Source organism: Oncorhynchus keta, chromosome 23, assembly GCF_023373465.1.
Source record: "Oncorhynchus keta strain PuntledgeMale-10-30-2019 chromosome 23, Oket_V2, whole genome shotgun sequence".
NCBI classification, from domain to species: domain Eukaryota; kingdom Metazoa; phylum Chordata; class Actinopteri; order Salmoniformes; family Salmonidae; genus Oncorhynchus; species Oncorhynchus keta.
The window spans coordinates 24,542,764-24,559,222 of NC_068443.1; the positions used below are offsets into that span (position 1 = coordinate 24,542,764).

General features: G+C 44.7%; 1 protein-coding gene across 6 annotated transcripts in view; it reads right to left on the reverse strand.

Moving 5' to 3' along the window:
* Positions 1-16,459, reverse strand: part of LOC118402034 (rho GTPase-activating protein 21-like) — a 68,477-nt gene that overhangs the window by 24,435 nt on the left and 27,583 nt on the right. For 3 of the 6 annotated variants that reach the window (XM_052476899.1, XM_035799861.2, XM_035799860.2), the window contains exons 5-8: positions 13,386-13,478; positions 11,915-11,993; positions 11,773-11,827; positions 4,702-6,379 (exon numbers count right to left, since the gene is read on the reverse strand). In XM_052476899.1, coding sequence (XP_052332859.1) covers positions 4,702-6,379; positions 11,773-11,827; positions 11,915-11,993; positions 13,386-13,478 — 1,905 coding nt within the window. Of the gene's footprint in view, positions 1-4,701; positions 6,380-7,298; positions 7,613-8,125; positions 9,310-11,772; positions 11,828-11,914; positions 11,994-13,385; positions 13,479-13,647; positions 13,715-16,459 lie in introns of those variants that run through there. The other 3 variants (XM_035799863.2, XM_035799865.2, XM_035799864.2) reach the window with 3 other exon arrangements.

A 16,459-nucleotide genomic window follows, 5' to 3' on the forward strand; every position in this document is an offset into this window, starting at 1 on the left:
AGAAAATGAAAAAAAGAAGGGGTTATGATCCTTATTAAGATCGCCGCTTGAAAAAGCACAATAGTACTATTTGTCCATTTTGAGAAGCTGTAGCCAGTATACACTTAATCAAAATATAGTCAGAATTCATCTAAGATAAATCAAGAAGAACTTATTAATTTTGACGTTTTTGCAGGAGATTTTACATCAAATGAAGATGTTTGGTGCAGTATTTCTCAAAATAATTTGCATCAAAAACGAGTTGTCCCTCGTTGAATGACAAATATTTTATTGAAGAATCCCTACTGTTGACCAATCACTGAAGGGGCCTAGACTTCGGCTCATAACTTTAGCTTGCCTCCAGAATGTTTTTTATGCCCGAACAGCCAAAAAATAATATACGCACAAACTCTACCGAACTGTTTCGGGTGGGAAACATGCATATGCCTTAAAGACTCCTGTCAGCTGAGCAGCACCTCCACCAACACCTAAATGAGATATGACAAGCCTCAGCGTACATCACGCTAACACAATAAGCCCAGGCTACGTACAGGTTCATCATGACTGACACACACAGGCCTCAGTAAAACAAGTCCCGGTATAAACCATGGCAGAGTTGATTTACTGTAAATATCACATATTTAAAAACACACTATTGCTGGTAATCCACTGTGCCATCAATAGGAATGACTGTATGAATGCTGCTGCTACTCTGTTTATCATCTATGCATAGTCAATTTAACTCCACCTACATGTACATATTACCTCAACTAACCTGTACCCCTGCACATTGACTCGGTACCAGTACCCCTGTATATAGCCTCATTATTGTTATTTTATTGTTGCTATTTTATTTTATTTTTTACTTTAGTTTATTTAGTAAATATTTACTCTTGTTTTTCAAACTACATTGATGGTTAAGGGCTTGTAAGTAAGCATTTCACGGTAAGGTCAACTCAATTTGTATTCGGTTGTATTCGGCACATGTAACAAATAAAATGTGATTTGAAGCGCAAATTAGATCTGAATGTCTGATGATGAATTGCTTAGTGGTAGTTGCTGCCCCCGTATCCCAGTGGTACAATACAACAGGCTTGGCTGGCTCTACGACCAAACTCTAGCTAACTTCTGTCCCATGGGCCATACTAAAAATCACCATGCCTCATCTCTGCTGCCTGACTGTGACCCAGTTCCAGAGAACACACACCTGTAGAATGCACAATGTTCTTCAGCGTCCTTCCAGAACACTGTAAGTGGATCAGCAAACAGGTGTGCCCTACCTTACTGATCGCACTTACTGAGTGGCCCAGTAAAATACGATGTATTTTAGCTAGAGTACACCCTGACCCACCTTTTCAAATCAGTAATAATACATCCATGTCTTCGCTGTCCACAAGATTGAAGAAAAACAAGTATGACTGACTCCTGAAACAAAATAACTTGAATATTGCAGGTTGTGAGCTCAGTGTAATGGATAGTCAGAACTGGCTACATTTTCATCCCACTGTCCCTTTAAGGAAAAGATGTCTAATTCAGCTGTTTATGAAATGCTAAAAATGCTGAAAGCTTTATCAGCAAAATGAAGAGGAGATAAAAGGAAAATGCACAAATGCAAAAAATAATAATTTTAGACACGGGCTTTAGCCGGAGTGACATTTAGAGCACTTCTTATGAGGACAAGTGTTCATATCACCATCAACATAATAGATTAGGTTGTGGGTGTGGCAGGGGGAGAGAAAAATGTTTAGAGCCCCCCCCCCCCATCTTGGTGGTGTAGACCGCATGTTGCAGTTTTAAATCTAATTTCCTGCAATTCTATGAATTTTGCCATGTTCTTTTGCTCATACATAATAACAAAATCTATACTGCTAAATTCAATGTTTAAAAAAATAATCCATTGACCATTCGCTAAGGTTACTATTGCAACCTTGGACACCATTTTCCCGGGAAGCCCAATTCCCCATTCAACCACTGGCGAGATCCCTTCACAATGATCTAAAACTGTGTTCCTAATACACAATGACATTAAAACAGACTACCCCTTGCTAATCAGGAAACTATTGCGTATATTGTGGTGGACTGCCACTACAATTGCTTCACAGGAACCTGGTAAAATGATGTTTGTAGTGTAGCTAGCCCCTGAATAGCTCTGAATTAACTATCGGCATGCAGTCAAAGCTATAACCACTTTTGGAGCAAACTAGTGCTCTCAATCGTATCCTGATGTTGACAGCAGATGAGAGAAAACAAGTTATATTAAGTGGTTAACTAGCATTAGCAACGTTTGGCGGTCAATGAGACAGAGCTAGCTAAACAGTTGCGCTAGCAAACAATGTAACATTTTGGGTTAAAAACAATACTCCATCATAAGGCTCTGCATTTCAACAATCACAGTAGCATGTACCCCTGCTGCACTTTTTTAAGTATTTAGCCATTTAAACAAAATGTTTTAAATAAAATTCTGTTTTTCCCACTGCCCCTCCCCTGTTTTCATGCATTTCAAATGTGAGCTTCTCTGAGGTGTTGGACTCGATGAGAGTTGCTATCAATTGGAGCGCTGCGATTGGTTGCACGAGGCGGCAGGGTAGCCTAGTGGTTAGAGCGTTGGACTAGTAACCGGAAGGTTGCAAGTTCAAACCCCTGAGCTGACAAGGTACAAATCTGTCGTTCTGCCCCTGAACAGGCAGTTAACCCACTGTTCCTAGGCCGTCATTGAAAATAAGAATTTGTTCTTAACTGACTTGCATGGTTAAATAAAGGTAAAAAATAAAATAAAAAAAATCTGGAGAGGGGCTTAGTGAAGGGTAAACTCTCCTTGACTGCCTAGCTTTTATTTTGGGGATTGTTAGATCTCAAAGATTATATATACAGTGGGGCAAAAAGTATTTAGTCAGCCACCAATTGTGCAAGTTCTCCCACTTAAAAAGATGAGAGGGGCCTGTAATTGAGATAGGTTGGACCGCAGAGTGAAGTAAAAGCAGCCAATAAGTGCTCAGCATATGTGGGAACTCCTTCAATACTTTTGGAAAGCATTCTAGGTGAAGCTGTTTGAGAGAATGCCAAGAGTGTGCAAAGCTGTCATCAAGGAAAAGGGTGGCTACTTTGAAGAATCTAAAATATATTTTGATTTGTTTAACACTTTGATTCCATATGTGTTATTTCATAGTTTTGTTGTCTTCACCATTGTTCTACAATGTAGAAAAAAAGTAAAAAGAAAGAAAACCCCTTGAATGAGTAGGTGTGTCTAAACGTTTGACTGGTACTGTATATAAGATCAGCAACAAACAAAAAAACTTCCCTTTTTCAGGACCCTATCTTTCAAAGATAATTCGTAAGAACCACTGTAAAGGGTTTAAACACCGTTTCCCATGCTTGTTCAATTAACCATAAACAATTAATGAACATGCACCTGTGGAACGGTCGTTAAGACACTAACAGCTTACAGACGGTAGGCAATTAAGGTCACAGTTATGAAAACTTAGGACACTAAAGATGCCTTTTTATTGACTCTGAAAAACACTGCAAAAGAAAGATGCCCAGGGTACCTGCTCATCTGCGTGAACGTGTCTTAGGCATGCTGCAAGGAGGCATGAGGACTGCAGATGTGGCCAGGGCAAAAAACTGCAATGTCCGTACTGTGAGACGCCTAAGACAGCGCTACAGGGAGACAGGACGGACAGCTGATCGTCCTCACAGTGGCAGACCACGTGTAACAACTAGATGTCGACCAATTAATCAGAATGGCCGATTTTTTAATAGATTTTTTTACACCTTTATTTAATCTTTATTTAACTAGGCAAGTCAGTTAAAGAACACATTCTTATTTTCAATGACGGCCTGGGAACGAGGCAGAACGACAGATTTTTACCTTGTCAGCTCGGGGGAACCAATCTTGCAACCGTAAAGTTAATTAGTCCAACGCAATAACAACCTGCCTCTCTCTCGTTGCACTCCACAAGGAGACTGCCTGTTATGCGAATGCAGTAAGCCAAGGTAAATTGCTAGCTAGCAATAATCTTATAAAAAACAATCAATCAACGACTGTCATTGCTCCAATGTGTCCTTAACCATAAACATCAATGCCTTTCTTAAAATCAATACACAAGTATATATTTTTAAACCTGCATATTCAGCTACAAGAAATCCAGGTTAGCAGGCAATATTAACCAAGTGAAATTGTGTCACTTCTCTTGCGTTCATTGCACGCAGAGTCAGGGTATATGCAACAGTTTTTTTTATTACATAGTTTGGACTACTTAGGTGGCCTGCCAAAGGATTTCAATGGCAGAAAAAACCCTCTACACTCACTGCCTGCCACCAAAGCTTCTTAACAACATACTGTACATCTAGTCAAGGATTGATCAGGTGGTAAACATGGGCCCAGTATGAAATGTAAAAAACACTATAAAACCATGTTTCTAAATCTAATGATTTGTAATTTCTCCCCAGCAATTTCCCCTCCCATTCTTATCTGTACTGACGAACTGCTGCTGCTACTGGGCCCCTAGTCTCCTCTTTTTCCTGCCTACATGCCTGGTGCCATGGAGACTGCACAGTGCCATGATGTTAGAGCTCTCTTACCGATTAAATGGATAGAGTCATTTCCCAAATGGTACTCTATTCCCTATGAAAATGTACTACTTTTGAAGTATAGTGGTGTACCAAATAGAGAATAGGAAGCTATTTTGGACGCAACTGTGAAGTTAGTGTTCAGCCTCTTACCGATAAAGGGGATTGAGTCGAGGGACTCTTCCAGGTTGCTGGAGGAGCATGAGGTCTGGTCCTTCTCCTGCTTCTTGCTCAGCCGCCGCATGTGCATCTCCCGCCGCGCATCGTTGGGCAGCCAGCACATCGAGTCCGCTGCTGGCTCCAAACCGTCCTCCTCGTTCACCGCCAGGATGTAGGAAGGGTGGCGCAGGGGGCTGGGGTTCTTCACCGACCCAGGAGGCTTTTCCCTGAGGACTACGCCCAATTCTGAGGCTGAAGGGCCGCGACCGTTCACCTGGGCCTGGGGCTCTGTGCGAGGTGGGTGGTGGTGGGAGGTTTTGAGAATCCCAAGCCTCTGTGGTCTCTGATGGGAGGCGGATAAGGACGAGGACCTATGGCCCACCACCGCTGCCACCTCTCTCCCTGGCACCTCTCCTGCCGGCTGCATGGTCTCTGCCCGCCCCCTGCTCTGGCTCACATGGTTCACATCTTTGACCCCAGCTCTTTGGTCGGTTGGGGAGGGCTCCAAGCTGATAATCTTCCCCAGGTGAGAGGGTCTGTCTTGGGTCATATTAGGAACGCCGTGAGGCTGGTGCTGGAGCTGCTCTGGTCCTTTAGCATAGAGGGTAGGGTTGGGCATTGGCGTTCCCCGGAGGCTGTCCCTACCGTACCCTGCAGGGGGTCGGTGATGGACAGCCTGTTTGGAGAGGCTCTGCCTGCTGGGGCGTGTACCCTGGTCCAGCCTGCTAGCGTAGCCCCGTCTATCCACCATGGGCCGGCCCAGCTCCACAGAGTCCACATAGTCACAGTCAGAGGAGCGAGCCCGGGCCTTGTGTGTTAACCCATCCTGGGATACACTACGAGGAGGCCAGTTCCTGGGGTGGACCCCCCGCTCCGCCATACTCATACGGTCCTGGGAAGAGCTGCGGGGAGGCATGTGGTGGAAGGGGGGCGGAGGTCCATGGTAGGCGCGGTCGTGGGAGGTGCTCCTGCGCCGGAGACCCTTAGGGTTGGGGCCCCAGCCACTCCGGGGGATGTGGTGGGAGGAGTTGAAGGTGTTCTGGCTGGCGGCTCGCAGGCATTCTAGTCTCTCCTGGATGGTCTGGCTGCCATAGGCGTGTATACTTTTGTTATCGATGTACTCCCTGTAGGTCTGGTACGTCCGCCAGTCTATGTTTTGGTGAGAGACAGGGTTGGGGGAGTACTGGTGTAGCGGGGCACTGTAATTGAGGAGGCTCGCCCCAGAGGGGTAGATGTCTGTTTTCCGTGGCAGGGGGTAGTGGGACACAGACCCAGGACGCACTCTGATGAGGCCAGGGTCAGGGGACCCTACCAGGTTACAGTCTATTCTGTGTGCTGGTCCTATACGGCCCAGCTCTGGAGGAACTACCACAGTCCTCACGCTGTCGTTGCGCATGCACGCCGCGGTCTGGGATTTGGGGTACGGATGTGCAGGAGGAGGAGGGGAGGGGGGCACGGGAATCTCCATGCGGTACCCCGTGTCTGGTGGTGTTGCCCCCCGGCATGCTCCCTGTACCCCCACTCCAACTGGGGAGGGGGTCTCTGTAGCTTGGGCCATCCCTGGGGGCTTACAGTCTACACGAGGGTAACATATGGGGGGTGGCTCGGGGATGTGACGGGCGTTTCCACTGTAGGTACTGCGGCTTCGGAGGTACGCATCCTGGGAATAGGCCTGGCGAGAGAAAGATGAGAGGGTAAGATACAATAACAGTGTCCACTGGTTCCAATTCACTCCCTACCGCTTCTTCCCCTTGGCCCTAACCCTTCCCCTTGGCCCTAACCCTTCCCCTTGGCCCTAACCCTTCCCCTTGGCCCTAACCCTTCCCCTTGGCCCTAACCCTTCAAAGTTGGCAGATTTGTAGGGTGGAAGCAATATGGTGGAAGCGCTACTCTACACTGCCTCGATCTATCTAGACTAGACTCTTCAGGTCTGAAAATATAGGGCGAACAGGAGCAAAATGGGGTAGGGAGCAAAATGGAATCAGCAATGTGTGTAATATTCAACATTGCATTTCTAATACATCTGGTAAAGAACTGGAGCAGTGAACATTTACTAATGATAGCTGCTGTGTGTGTGGGTAGGCAGGGAGCAGAATGTTGTAGTGTGAGTGCGGAGGCGGTTAGCAGGTCAGGAGAGTCACTGGTGTTCATCTGCTCTCTCCATATTTAGATAGCTAGTTCTCTGGGTACTGTTCATCTGCTCTCTCCATATTTAGATAGCTAGTTCTCTGGGTACTGTTCATCTGCTCTCTCCATATTTAGAGAACTGTACCCAGAGAACTAGCTAACTGTTCAGTATGCAACGAGAGCATGCTGTGCTGCCGCAACATGAGCAAATGATCCAATGATGGAAATGTTTTTCGGGAACTTCTTCCCCACTGATTTCTGTTATACAAGATATGAAAGAGCAAACAGAAACACTACTGAGTAGCCAGCCAGCCAGCAGGCATAGCTAGTCAGGTGATCTGTGATTGAATAGAGTGGACAAGAAGCAACAGATGTGTTGGAAGAAAGAAGGAAAGAGACAAGACTGACATGCAAGACCAAACAGTGATATACAGGAAGGTAGCCTATCTGTTTGGTTTACCCACCTTCTGGCTGACAGCACTGGCACTGTTAGAGCGAGACCTGAGACTCACAGAGATAGAGGGGGGCGGAAGACGCCCAGAACCCACAACTGTCCTCACAGCGCTAAACTTAACCTCCGTTATCATACTCCCAGGCAGATTGTCAACACTCCAGCAATGATACCTCAACACTCCTTCCAGCAAAACGCCAGCAGACAACGATGATCACACACATAGATTCCATCAATGGTAGATTCCGTATAGCTGGCTGTGCAGCCTTCGTCCATTTGTCAAATGCCTTTCCATATTACTTTTCTCTGTTTGTCTTGCAACTAGCAAGCACAAAAAGTGACACATCAGAATCAGGTGGACTTTAAACCCCAGCACCTGCATTGTATTACGATTGTTACGTAAGCCTCAACTGTATCCACAATCAGTGTTTTACAGGCAATCACTAGACCCTCCCTTCACCAATAGGGCACTAGTGGAGAGTCCACGGGTCAAGGGCCTTTATCAATGTCTGCGTCTGAAATGGCACCCTATTCCCAATGTAGTGCACTACTTTGACCAAAGCCATAGAAACCTATTCCCTATATGCGGACCAAAACTAGTGCACTAAATAGGGAATAGCTTTCCATTTCAGACGTAGCCTGGAATTAGCCTACTAACATGGCAATCGAATGAATGACACTACTAACTAGCAAAGCAGCTAAGTGAGAACATTACAGTACATTACCTCAACCCATTCTCAAACAAAAACATGCATTACAAAGAGAAAATTAGACAGGGGGAACACAACATCAACATGTGTGGTCAAGTGGTTGTCATCATCCCTGCTGCAGCTAGCTTACCAGATCAGTGGTCTCCGTGAAAAAGGCTACTGTTACAGCAGGAGAAAACGAGAGCAGTGAGAGAAGAAGAACAGGGAAACGGCTAGCAGCAAATCACACACTATAAAAAAAGAAAAGAGAACAGTGGTAGTCTTGATCACTGATGCCGAGGCCCTGGAGTCAACGCACTAAAAATCCATCAGAGCTGCAGTCACATCGAGGGAAAGCGAAAACGGGGAACGGACGTTGGCCGTGGCAGGACTGTCAAATTAGCGATGCCAGCTGTGTGTGCCAGTCTGACCTGGGCGAGGTGTAGGTGGCAGGAGCAGAGGTAGCCTGCTGCCTCCGACAACACCGAGCTCTCCATCTCTCTATTGCTCCCTCCAGCCGATTGCAGCAGCCAGGTTACAGCACTTACTGGATGAGCTGCTGCCTGGTATCGCTCACACTCTCCATCCCTGCCTCCACTCTATCTGGTATCGCTCACACTCTCCATCCCTGCCTCCACTCTCTGGTATCGCTCACACTCTATCCCTGCCTCCACTCGATCTGGTATCGCTCACACTCTCCATCCCTGCCTCCACTCTCTGGTATCGCTCACACTCTCCATCCCTGCCTCCACTCTCTGGTATCGCTCACACTCTCCATCCCTGCCTCCACTCTCTGGTATCGCTCACACTCTCCATCCCTGCCTCCACTCTCTGGTATCACTCACACTCTCCATCCACTCTCTGGTATCGCTCACACTCTCCATCCCTGCCTCCACTCTCTGGTATCACTCACACTGTCCATCCACTCTATCTGGTATCGCTCACATGACGGAAGCAGCTGCTTGATTCTACATTCAGCTCAGATGATACTGCTTCCCATCCTCTTCTGCTCTCCCTCCTTCTCAGCAGCATCAACCTGTTCACAACTAAGGGGCTGTCAGCTGACTACAGCTGGTTTGAGGATCTTCCATCCCACTCCCTCACTCAGCGTCTCTATCTTACTAAGCCACTGATTTTACTGCTGTTGACGTGTTCCGCTGTAGCTGGTTTTCTGTGTGTGTACTGGAGTCTCTCTCCTCCTCCTCTAGTTAATAATGTCAGCCACCCAGCGAGCCGCGATGTTAATCCTCCAACCCAGGCACAGCTGCATCAGTAGCGTGATACTCTGCCTCAGCAGTGGCTAGCCTTTTCATACACCCCAGCTATCCTAGCACTGTGGACCAGCGGCCGCTAGCTAAAGCAACAGATGTGCAACACAGCCCAGTGAAGGGGAGGAGAGAGGGAGAGAGTAGAGAAGTGGGGGATGGGAAAAGAGAAGCGAGAGAGAGAGAGGTGGCTGAGCCAATAGGGAGGGAGAGAAGGAAAGAGGAGGGTAGGGAGAGGAAGCAGAGGGAATAGGTAGATGTTTACAGGCTCTACTCTTCTATGATGATGTATGCCAGCTTGAGGGGCTCAGGTACTGAAGCTTGCTTTGTTTTAATTCAGGCTTCTGTGAAATATCTTAACAGGACAGTTACCCAGTGTATGATCCAACCCACCCTCATTCCTAAATGGTGTCACCTGTGGCAAGCCAACAGTGAGACTTGAGGAGTAAGAGAGACAATGAAGGCTCTTAATAAGATGATTCCACAGTGTTTATTTAAATGACAATACTGCTATGCGAGTACTCCTCTTTCTGTTACTTATAAACATTACGCACAGATATGTAGCAGCACAGCGCACTGAGTTTATCTTCCTACTGAACCTGCAGCAGAATGCTTATCGGGCACCTCTAGTTGCCAGTAGCTATTGTGCATGAAAAGTTAATGATGAGAGCGGAGGCACAGGCACGTTACTTTGAAGAGGTAACGTCATGTGGGCTTCCTTCAACCGTACTCAATTCACTGCTACAGTATAGAGACATGCAAGACTAGTCTGTGGGAGGAGAGAGAGACGGAGAGAGATGGAGGGAGGGAGGTGAAGAGAATGAACTGGCTGCCAAGAGCACTAAACTCCCACAATCTCAGTAGATGTTGTTTTTCTCCGTTTCAGATGTGCAAATTTGAGAATGCATCCTACAACCTAAATTTCCCTGCTATTCCGGCATCAATTGAGCTCCATTTGACATCAGCCCATCTCTGCCTGCCCCCTGTGCTAATCTAAAATGAAATGTCAGCAGAAGGCAAGCTGAACCTCTTAGGCTCTCTGCTCAACTATTTATACCGGACACAGATTTCACGCAGCAATGCCTCCATGGCCAATTCCTTTGTAACCTCTCTCTAGCTATTCTGTGCGACGGGGAGCATGTGTCAATGAGTGGCCACAGAGCCTTTGGTAAGGTAAACATTCCAACAATGTTAATAGGCTCAGCTGTTAGACAATAGGGAGTTGGAGTCATTAAGCTGATGGGGACAGTTTGTGCTACAGTTGACAACAGGCTAGGTGTGACAGGTCAGCTAGTGTGGTGCAAAGGGGTGGAACCTGTGTTGACACAGCCAACCTCTCCGAATAGAACTGTACTAAGACAGATGGTATGCATTACGATGAACAACTTTTATTAGTGCGTGTGGAGTACACAATTAGTAAGGAACGGCATTCTTTCCTTTCTCCAAAATGTCCTATATTTGACTTATTATTTTGTTCTCACCCATGCGAGAGAGATAACAAAAGTTTAGAGATAGTCAATACTTTACGAGTGCCAGTGTTTCCCCTATATTCATTTAGCAGCGTTGCACCGCCTATACTAATTCACGTCTGCTGCAATAAAACAATTATTGCTATTCTTTTTTATTACAGGAAATTAAACTGCTAATATTCTCTCAGCCCCATGGCAAAATGTGTTGATCAGGCAGAAGACGAATGTCTGAAAATGCTTTCATACAACATGATTATTTGCAAGAGGAAAAACATTTGTGCACATTTTTCCAAAAGGTAACGATCAACTCTTGGCTGTGGGTGATTGGCTGTGAAGGCGCAAACCTGGAGTACTGCCTGTCACATGCTCTGGAGAGCATGTCTGATGCTGATCCCTGTTGCGTAAGGACATAGTGGGCGAGAAACAGAAACCGGCAGGGAGTCTGTAGCATGCTTTAGTTTACATATGCATTTATGCCAGTACCCAGCTGCCTAGATTCTAAATAATTTCTCCCCTTAGTAGAAAAAAATCATCTTGCCTCAGACCTACTAACATGCAACTCTTCTCCATGTCAAAAGTCGAGACTTAAGAGTTTCTGCGTGCGTGTTTGTGTGGTGTGTTTGTTTGTTTATTAAGTGTGTGAGAGTTTATTAAGTGTGTGAGTTTATGAAGTGTGTGAGAGTGTTTATTTCTCAAAGTGACCCTTCCAGCTCCCAGAATGAGGTCAGCCCTGCAGCAGAGAAGCATTAGCAGCACTTGGAGCTCCAGCAGTCAGTGGAGAGGACAGGCTGTGGTGGCCTGGTTATGAGGCCCAGATAGAGCACTCTGAAGGGGGGGGTCATCAGGGTACTGCCCGTCCCCTCTGGAGCAGGACTAGTCTCCCCACATACACCCTTCACAGAGAAACTAGAACTGCTTCACGGATCTAATGCTTGATCACAACAATAGCGACTGAGTTGATGCTTTAAAAGTGGAAAGAGACGCAGACAGAAGAACTTCTGTTTTACAGTGGCTAAATATAGGAAGAGACTAAATCACTGCAGTAATGATCTTTACAAACTTACCAGCTGCAGTATGTCTTCATCTTTTGGCATAACACAGAGGTCAAGAAAGGCATCACTGTAATAGAAACAAAGACATATAAGGTCAAGAATAACAAAAGACAAGCGGGAAATCAGTCACTGAGAACAATAAAAGAGCCCTCACCTGTTTTGGATCAAGGCTATGACCTGAGAGTAGGTTTTCCCAATGATACTCGCTCCATTCACCTTTACTATCCTGTCTCCTGTCGACAATTAGAAGGAGAGAGAGGGTTAGAAGTTAGACTGGTAATATGTGAGTGACACAGCATTAATGGCAGGTGTATGGGTGTCTTTGAAGAGAGGTTGTTGTAGGGTAGTAGTCCCTTAGTAAGAGGCAGCTTCCCAACTAGGCTGACAGTCAGAGGGGAATGAGGAAAGGAAACTGATCAGTCATCTGATGTGTTTACTATAATTCAGTGCCCGAGGAAGCTGAGCTGTCTGCCTCAACTAACAACTCCACAAACAGAAAACGAATGAAAAAATCTGAGAAGACGACTGAGGATCTCTGAGCAAACTACTGAGAATCTCTGAGCAAACTACTGAGAATCTCTGAGCAAACTACTGAGAATCTCTGAGCAAACTACTGAGAATCTCTGAGCAAACTACTGAGAATCTCTGAGCAAACTACTGAGAATCTCTGAGCAAACTACTGAGAATCTCTGAGCAAACTACTGAGAATCTCTGAGCAAACTACTGAGAATCTCTGAGCAAACTACTGAGAATCTCTGAGCAAACTACTGAGAATCTCCGAGCAAACTACTGAGAATCTCTGAGCAAACTACTGAGAATCTCTGAGCAAACTACTGAGAATCTCCGAGCAAACTACTGAGAATCTCTACTGAGAATCTCTGAGCAAACTACTGAGAATACTGAGAATCTCTGAGCAAACTACTGAGAATCTCTGAGCAAACTACTGAGAATCTCTGAGCAAACTACTGAGAATCTCTGAGAATCAAAACTACTGAGAATCTCTGAGCAAACTACTGAGAATCTCTGAGCAAACTACTGAGAATCTCTGAGAATCAAAACTACTGAGAATCTCTCTGAGAATCTCCGAAACTACTGAGAATCTCTCAAACTACTGAGCAAGAATCTCGAGCAAACTACTGAGAATCTCCGAGCAAACTACTGAGAATCTCCGAGCAAACTACTGAGAATCTCCGAGCAAACTACTGAGAATCTCTGAGCAAACTACTGAGAATCTCTGAGCAAACTACTGAGAATCTCTGAGCAAACTACTGAGAATCTCTGAGCAAACTACTGAGAATCTCTGAGCAAACTACTGAGAGTCTCTGAGCAAACTACTGAGAATCTCTGAGCAAACTGCCCAGCATAGGGTGGACTGAAATCATAATTTTCAGATCTATGTGATTGGACCAACACTATGTCCAATAGTGCACCATAAGTATTGTAGTCCTGCTGTATTGTAGGGGAATACAGTCAAGTTGATATTATTTTTCCAAAACTCACAAAATTGCTTTAATATATTGATTCAATAATATAATTACTTCTATGACGTCACCTAGCAATGATAAAGACAGAAACCAGAGAACATAGGAAGGTACAATTTCAGTGCGTTGCCGTTAATCAGTTACCTGTGCAGAGTCCAGCTTCGTTGGCAGGACCTCCCTCCTTCACTTGCTTCACAAAGATGGTGTCCATTGGCTCCAGCCTGTTCCGTTGTCTCCCTGACAACAAAGACAAAGTGTCATCATCAGCAACCATTAAACACATTCCTCTGGAGGTCACATGGTGGTGACATACCAGATCTGCTCATAACAGTGACACAGTAGTCATTAAATGAATAATCCCAGTCATACTACATATCTGCCCAGATTAGGTACAATAGGATGTTACCATGAAGTGTCTAGAAGGGTAGTAGTCAGATTAATTTCCCTTTAGAAAGACACATTGTTGACCTCAGCAGACCTACAATACACTAAGAGCAGAGGACCCAAATTAGAATGCACCACCCACCCACAACTTTCAGTTAAACACCACCCAGACTGAGACGCACTCAATGTGAAGCAGCCAGCCCAACAAGACACCCCATGAACAGCTACCAGACACAACCCTAAATTGTAGATATTTACTAAGGGGAGAAAGAGTGCGTGTGAGCAAGAGCAACAGGATGATACAGAGAAAGTGATATATAGAGCAATAGATAAGGAGGAACTGACAACATTCAGAAGCATGTGAATTAAAGCAGTGACAGCAGAATAACAGAGTGGTTTGGTTTCTCTGTGTGTCACATTGGCTGTTCCTAATACAACAAGACTAAATGAGAATGATAATGAAGGAATTCAACAGAAAAAAGCCTCCTAGTATGGTGGGTGAGGTGGTGGGGATTTGGGGAAGGGAAATGAATACATCTGAGTTTAGTTGGAGAACCTGTTTGCTCATTCTTACCCCGTCTCCTAGCAGCTGCATAGGAGAGGAAAGCAAAGGAGAGCGAGGGAGTAAGAGGGAGGGAGAGCAGACAGAGAGTGAGCTCAGCTGCACAACTCCCACTCCTTCCCAATAAACAAACACAGCTCCAGGCTCACTAGACACAAAGCTCTGTCCAACTACTTATCACTGTGTAAATTGGTAAATTATCATTGAATAGGAATGTTGTATCTTATGTGGAAGTCTCAGTGAGTACATTTGATATTAAACTGGTTATGGCAGAGTACGGCATTAGTCATGTAAACACACTACTCTCCTGATTTTAAATCGACGTACAGTCATACTCGAAGTAAACATACGCCGATTAAAACACCTGGTTTTCTGAGTATTAAAAAAAAAATATTAGGACATGTAAACATCTTAGAGTTATAGATGGGTATCTGATATAGCATGAGTTTGGAAAAACTGACAATATTTCACATACAAACTTTATGTCCGAACTCAGAATCAAATTTGCTCCATAAAGATAACATGGTCACTGTGATAAAACATTTATTTTGATAGCCGAATTTCTGCATTTATCAAAGTCCCATCATGTAGCCTGATTTCATATGTGGTCACGTAGGGCTGACCCCATTTAGTACAACTGTCAGGTTGCAGTTGTAAATGAGAACTTGTTCTCAACTAGCCTACCTGGTTAAATAAAGGTGAAATAAATAGTCGACTGGTCGATTGTTTGGTCGATCGGCTGTTGGTCGACCGATATTTCTTTAGTTGACCAGAAACAACAACAACAATTCATGGTGTAGCCTACAAGACACCAGCCTGATTTGCAGCTTTCTGAGTGGACTAATCCATTGTGGAGGCCATAGGGGTGCACAGTCCATGACTAAGACGTGCTAAAACAAAACAAACGTAAGTTTGAATGACACCGAGGGACAGTGTTGTTACAGCTAATACCCGTTTGCCTGAGGCTGATACCGCACAGGTGTTTCTACACATGCACACACACATACACTGATTCAAATGCACACACGTGTACATACCAGGACACACACACATAAATAGTGCCATACATGCACTCAAACATATTCAGTTGGCCTTGCTGTTATGACTTTTGTTGTCTTTTGTTTGTTTTGCATGGATGTTTTCCATTTTCCTTTCTTTCTCTTTTTAATTTTGTTGATGCATTTGGGGGGCGGGGGCTTGCGGGGCAGTGTCAGATGGTTGAGGGGCAGCTCTTGGGGAATTGTGTGTGTGTGGGGGGTGCACTTGCAGCTTAGTCTGGGGGTGATAGTTCTCTGGTTCAGGTCCCTGTTTTCAACCGTGTGTGTGTGTGTGTGTGTGTGTGTGTGTGTGTGTGTGTGTGTGTGTGTGTGTGTGTGTGTGTGTGCGTGGGAGGGGGCAGGACGTTGACCCTGGTTGCTTATGTGTGTCTCTCTGGATGAGAGTCTGTTAGATGACTAATGTGATGGAAATGTTGAGCGGCTTCACTGCAAGTATATTGTATGTTATAATATTCAATAAAAACACATTAAAAAAAGACATTCACTACTGAAAATCGTTATATTACATAGGAACAGGTGCAACCATAATAAAAATAATATTTTATAACAAATATTATTTATCCCGCGATAATGGTCGCTGTCCGCGGTTATGAAACATCAGGGCGCTGCTGAATGGGCACCTTTTTCTAGACCATGTTGCTATGTGAATAATAGCAAAGTTAACCAGCATATTGGTGTTGAGAACAATATGGCAGCGGTGGAGTTAGGAGATGAGAAAACAGCCCTTGACTTAATTGTCTAAGAAACTGATTTTATTAGGTCTATAATCAATAGCCTAACTGCTTCATGTGAATGGCTTTATGAATAATCCATTTACTGTATATCTACAGAAATACAGCATGTCCTGCTTCTGTTGCCGGTTTGTTTAACAGCCTACTGATTCCGTGAGCACCAAGCCACATGCAACTACATGTCGGATAAACAACTTCACAAATTAGTTTGTTTTCAATCTTTGCTACGCTGTAATAAAAGGCTTCACACTTTTTTAAAACTTTGTTAGAACAGCCTCTCTGGTATCATTTATCATTTATTTAGTGTTTACACTGTTCCAGATTTTCTGTAAAATCATATGATAATAACCTTCATTTTTCGTGATCTCATTATTACGATCATCATTATAATAAGTCATGTCATTATCATTAGTAGTCTTAGTATAGCTGCCTTCGAGCTGTAAGTCTAAGAGCGTATCCTGTTTAGTCTTACTACCTTAACTT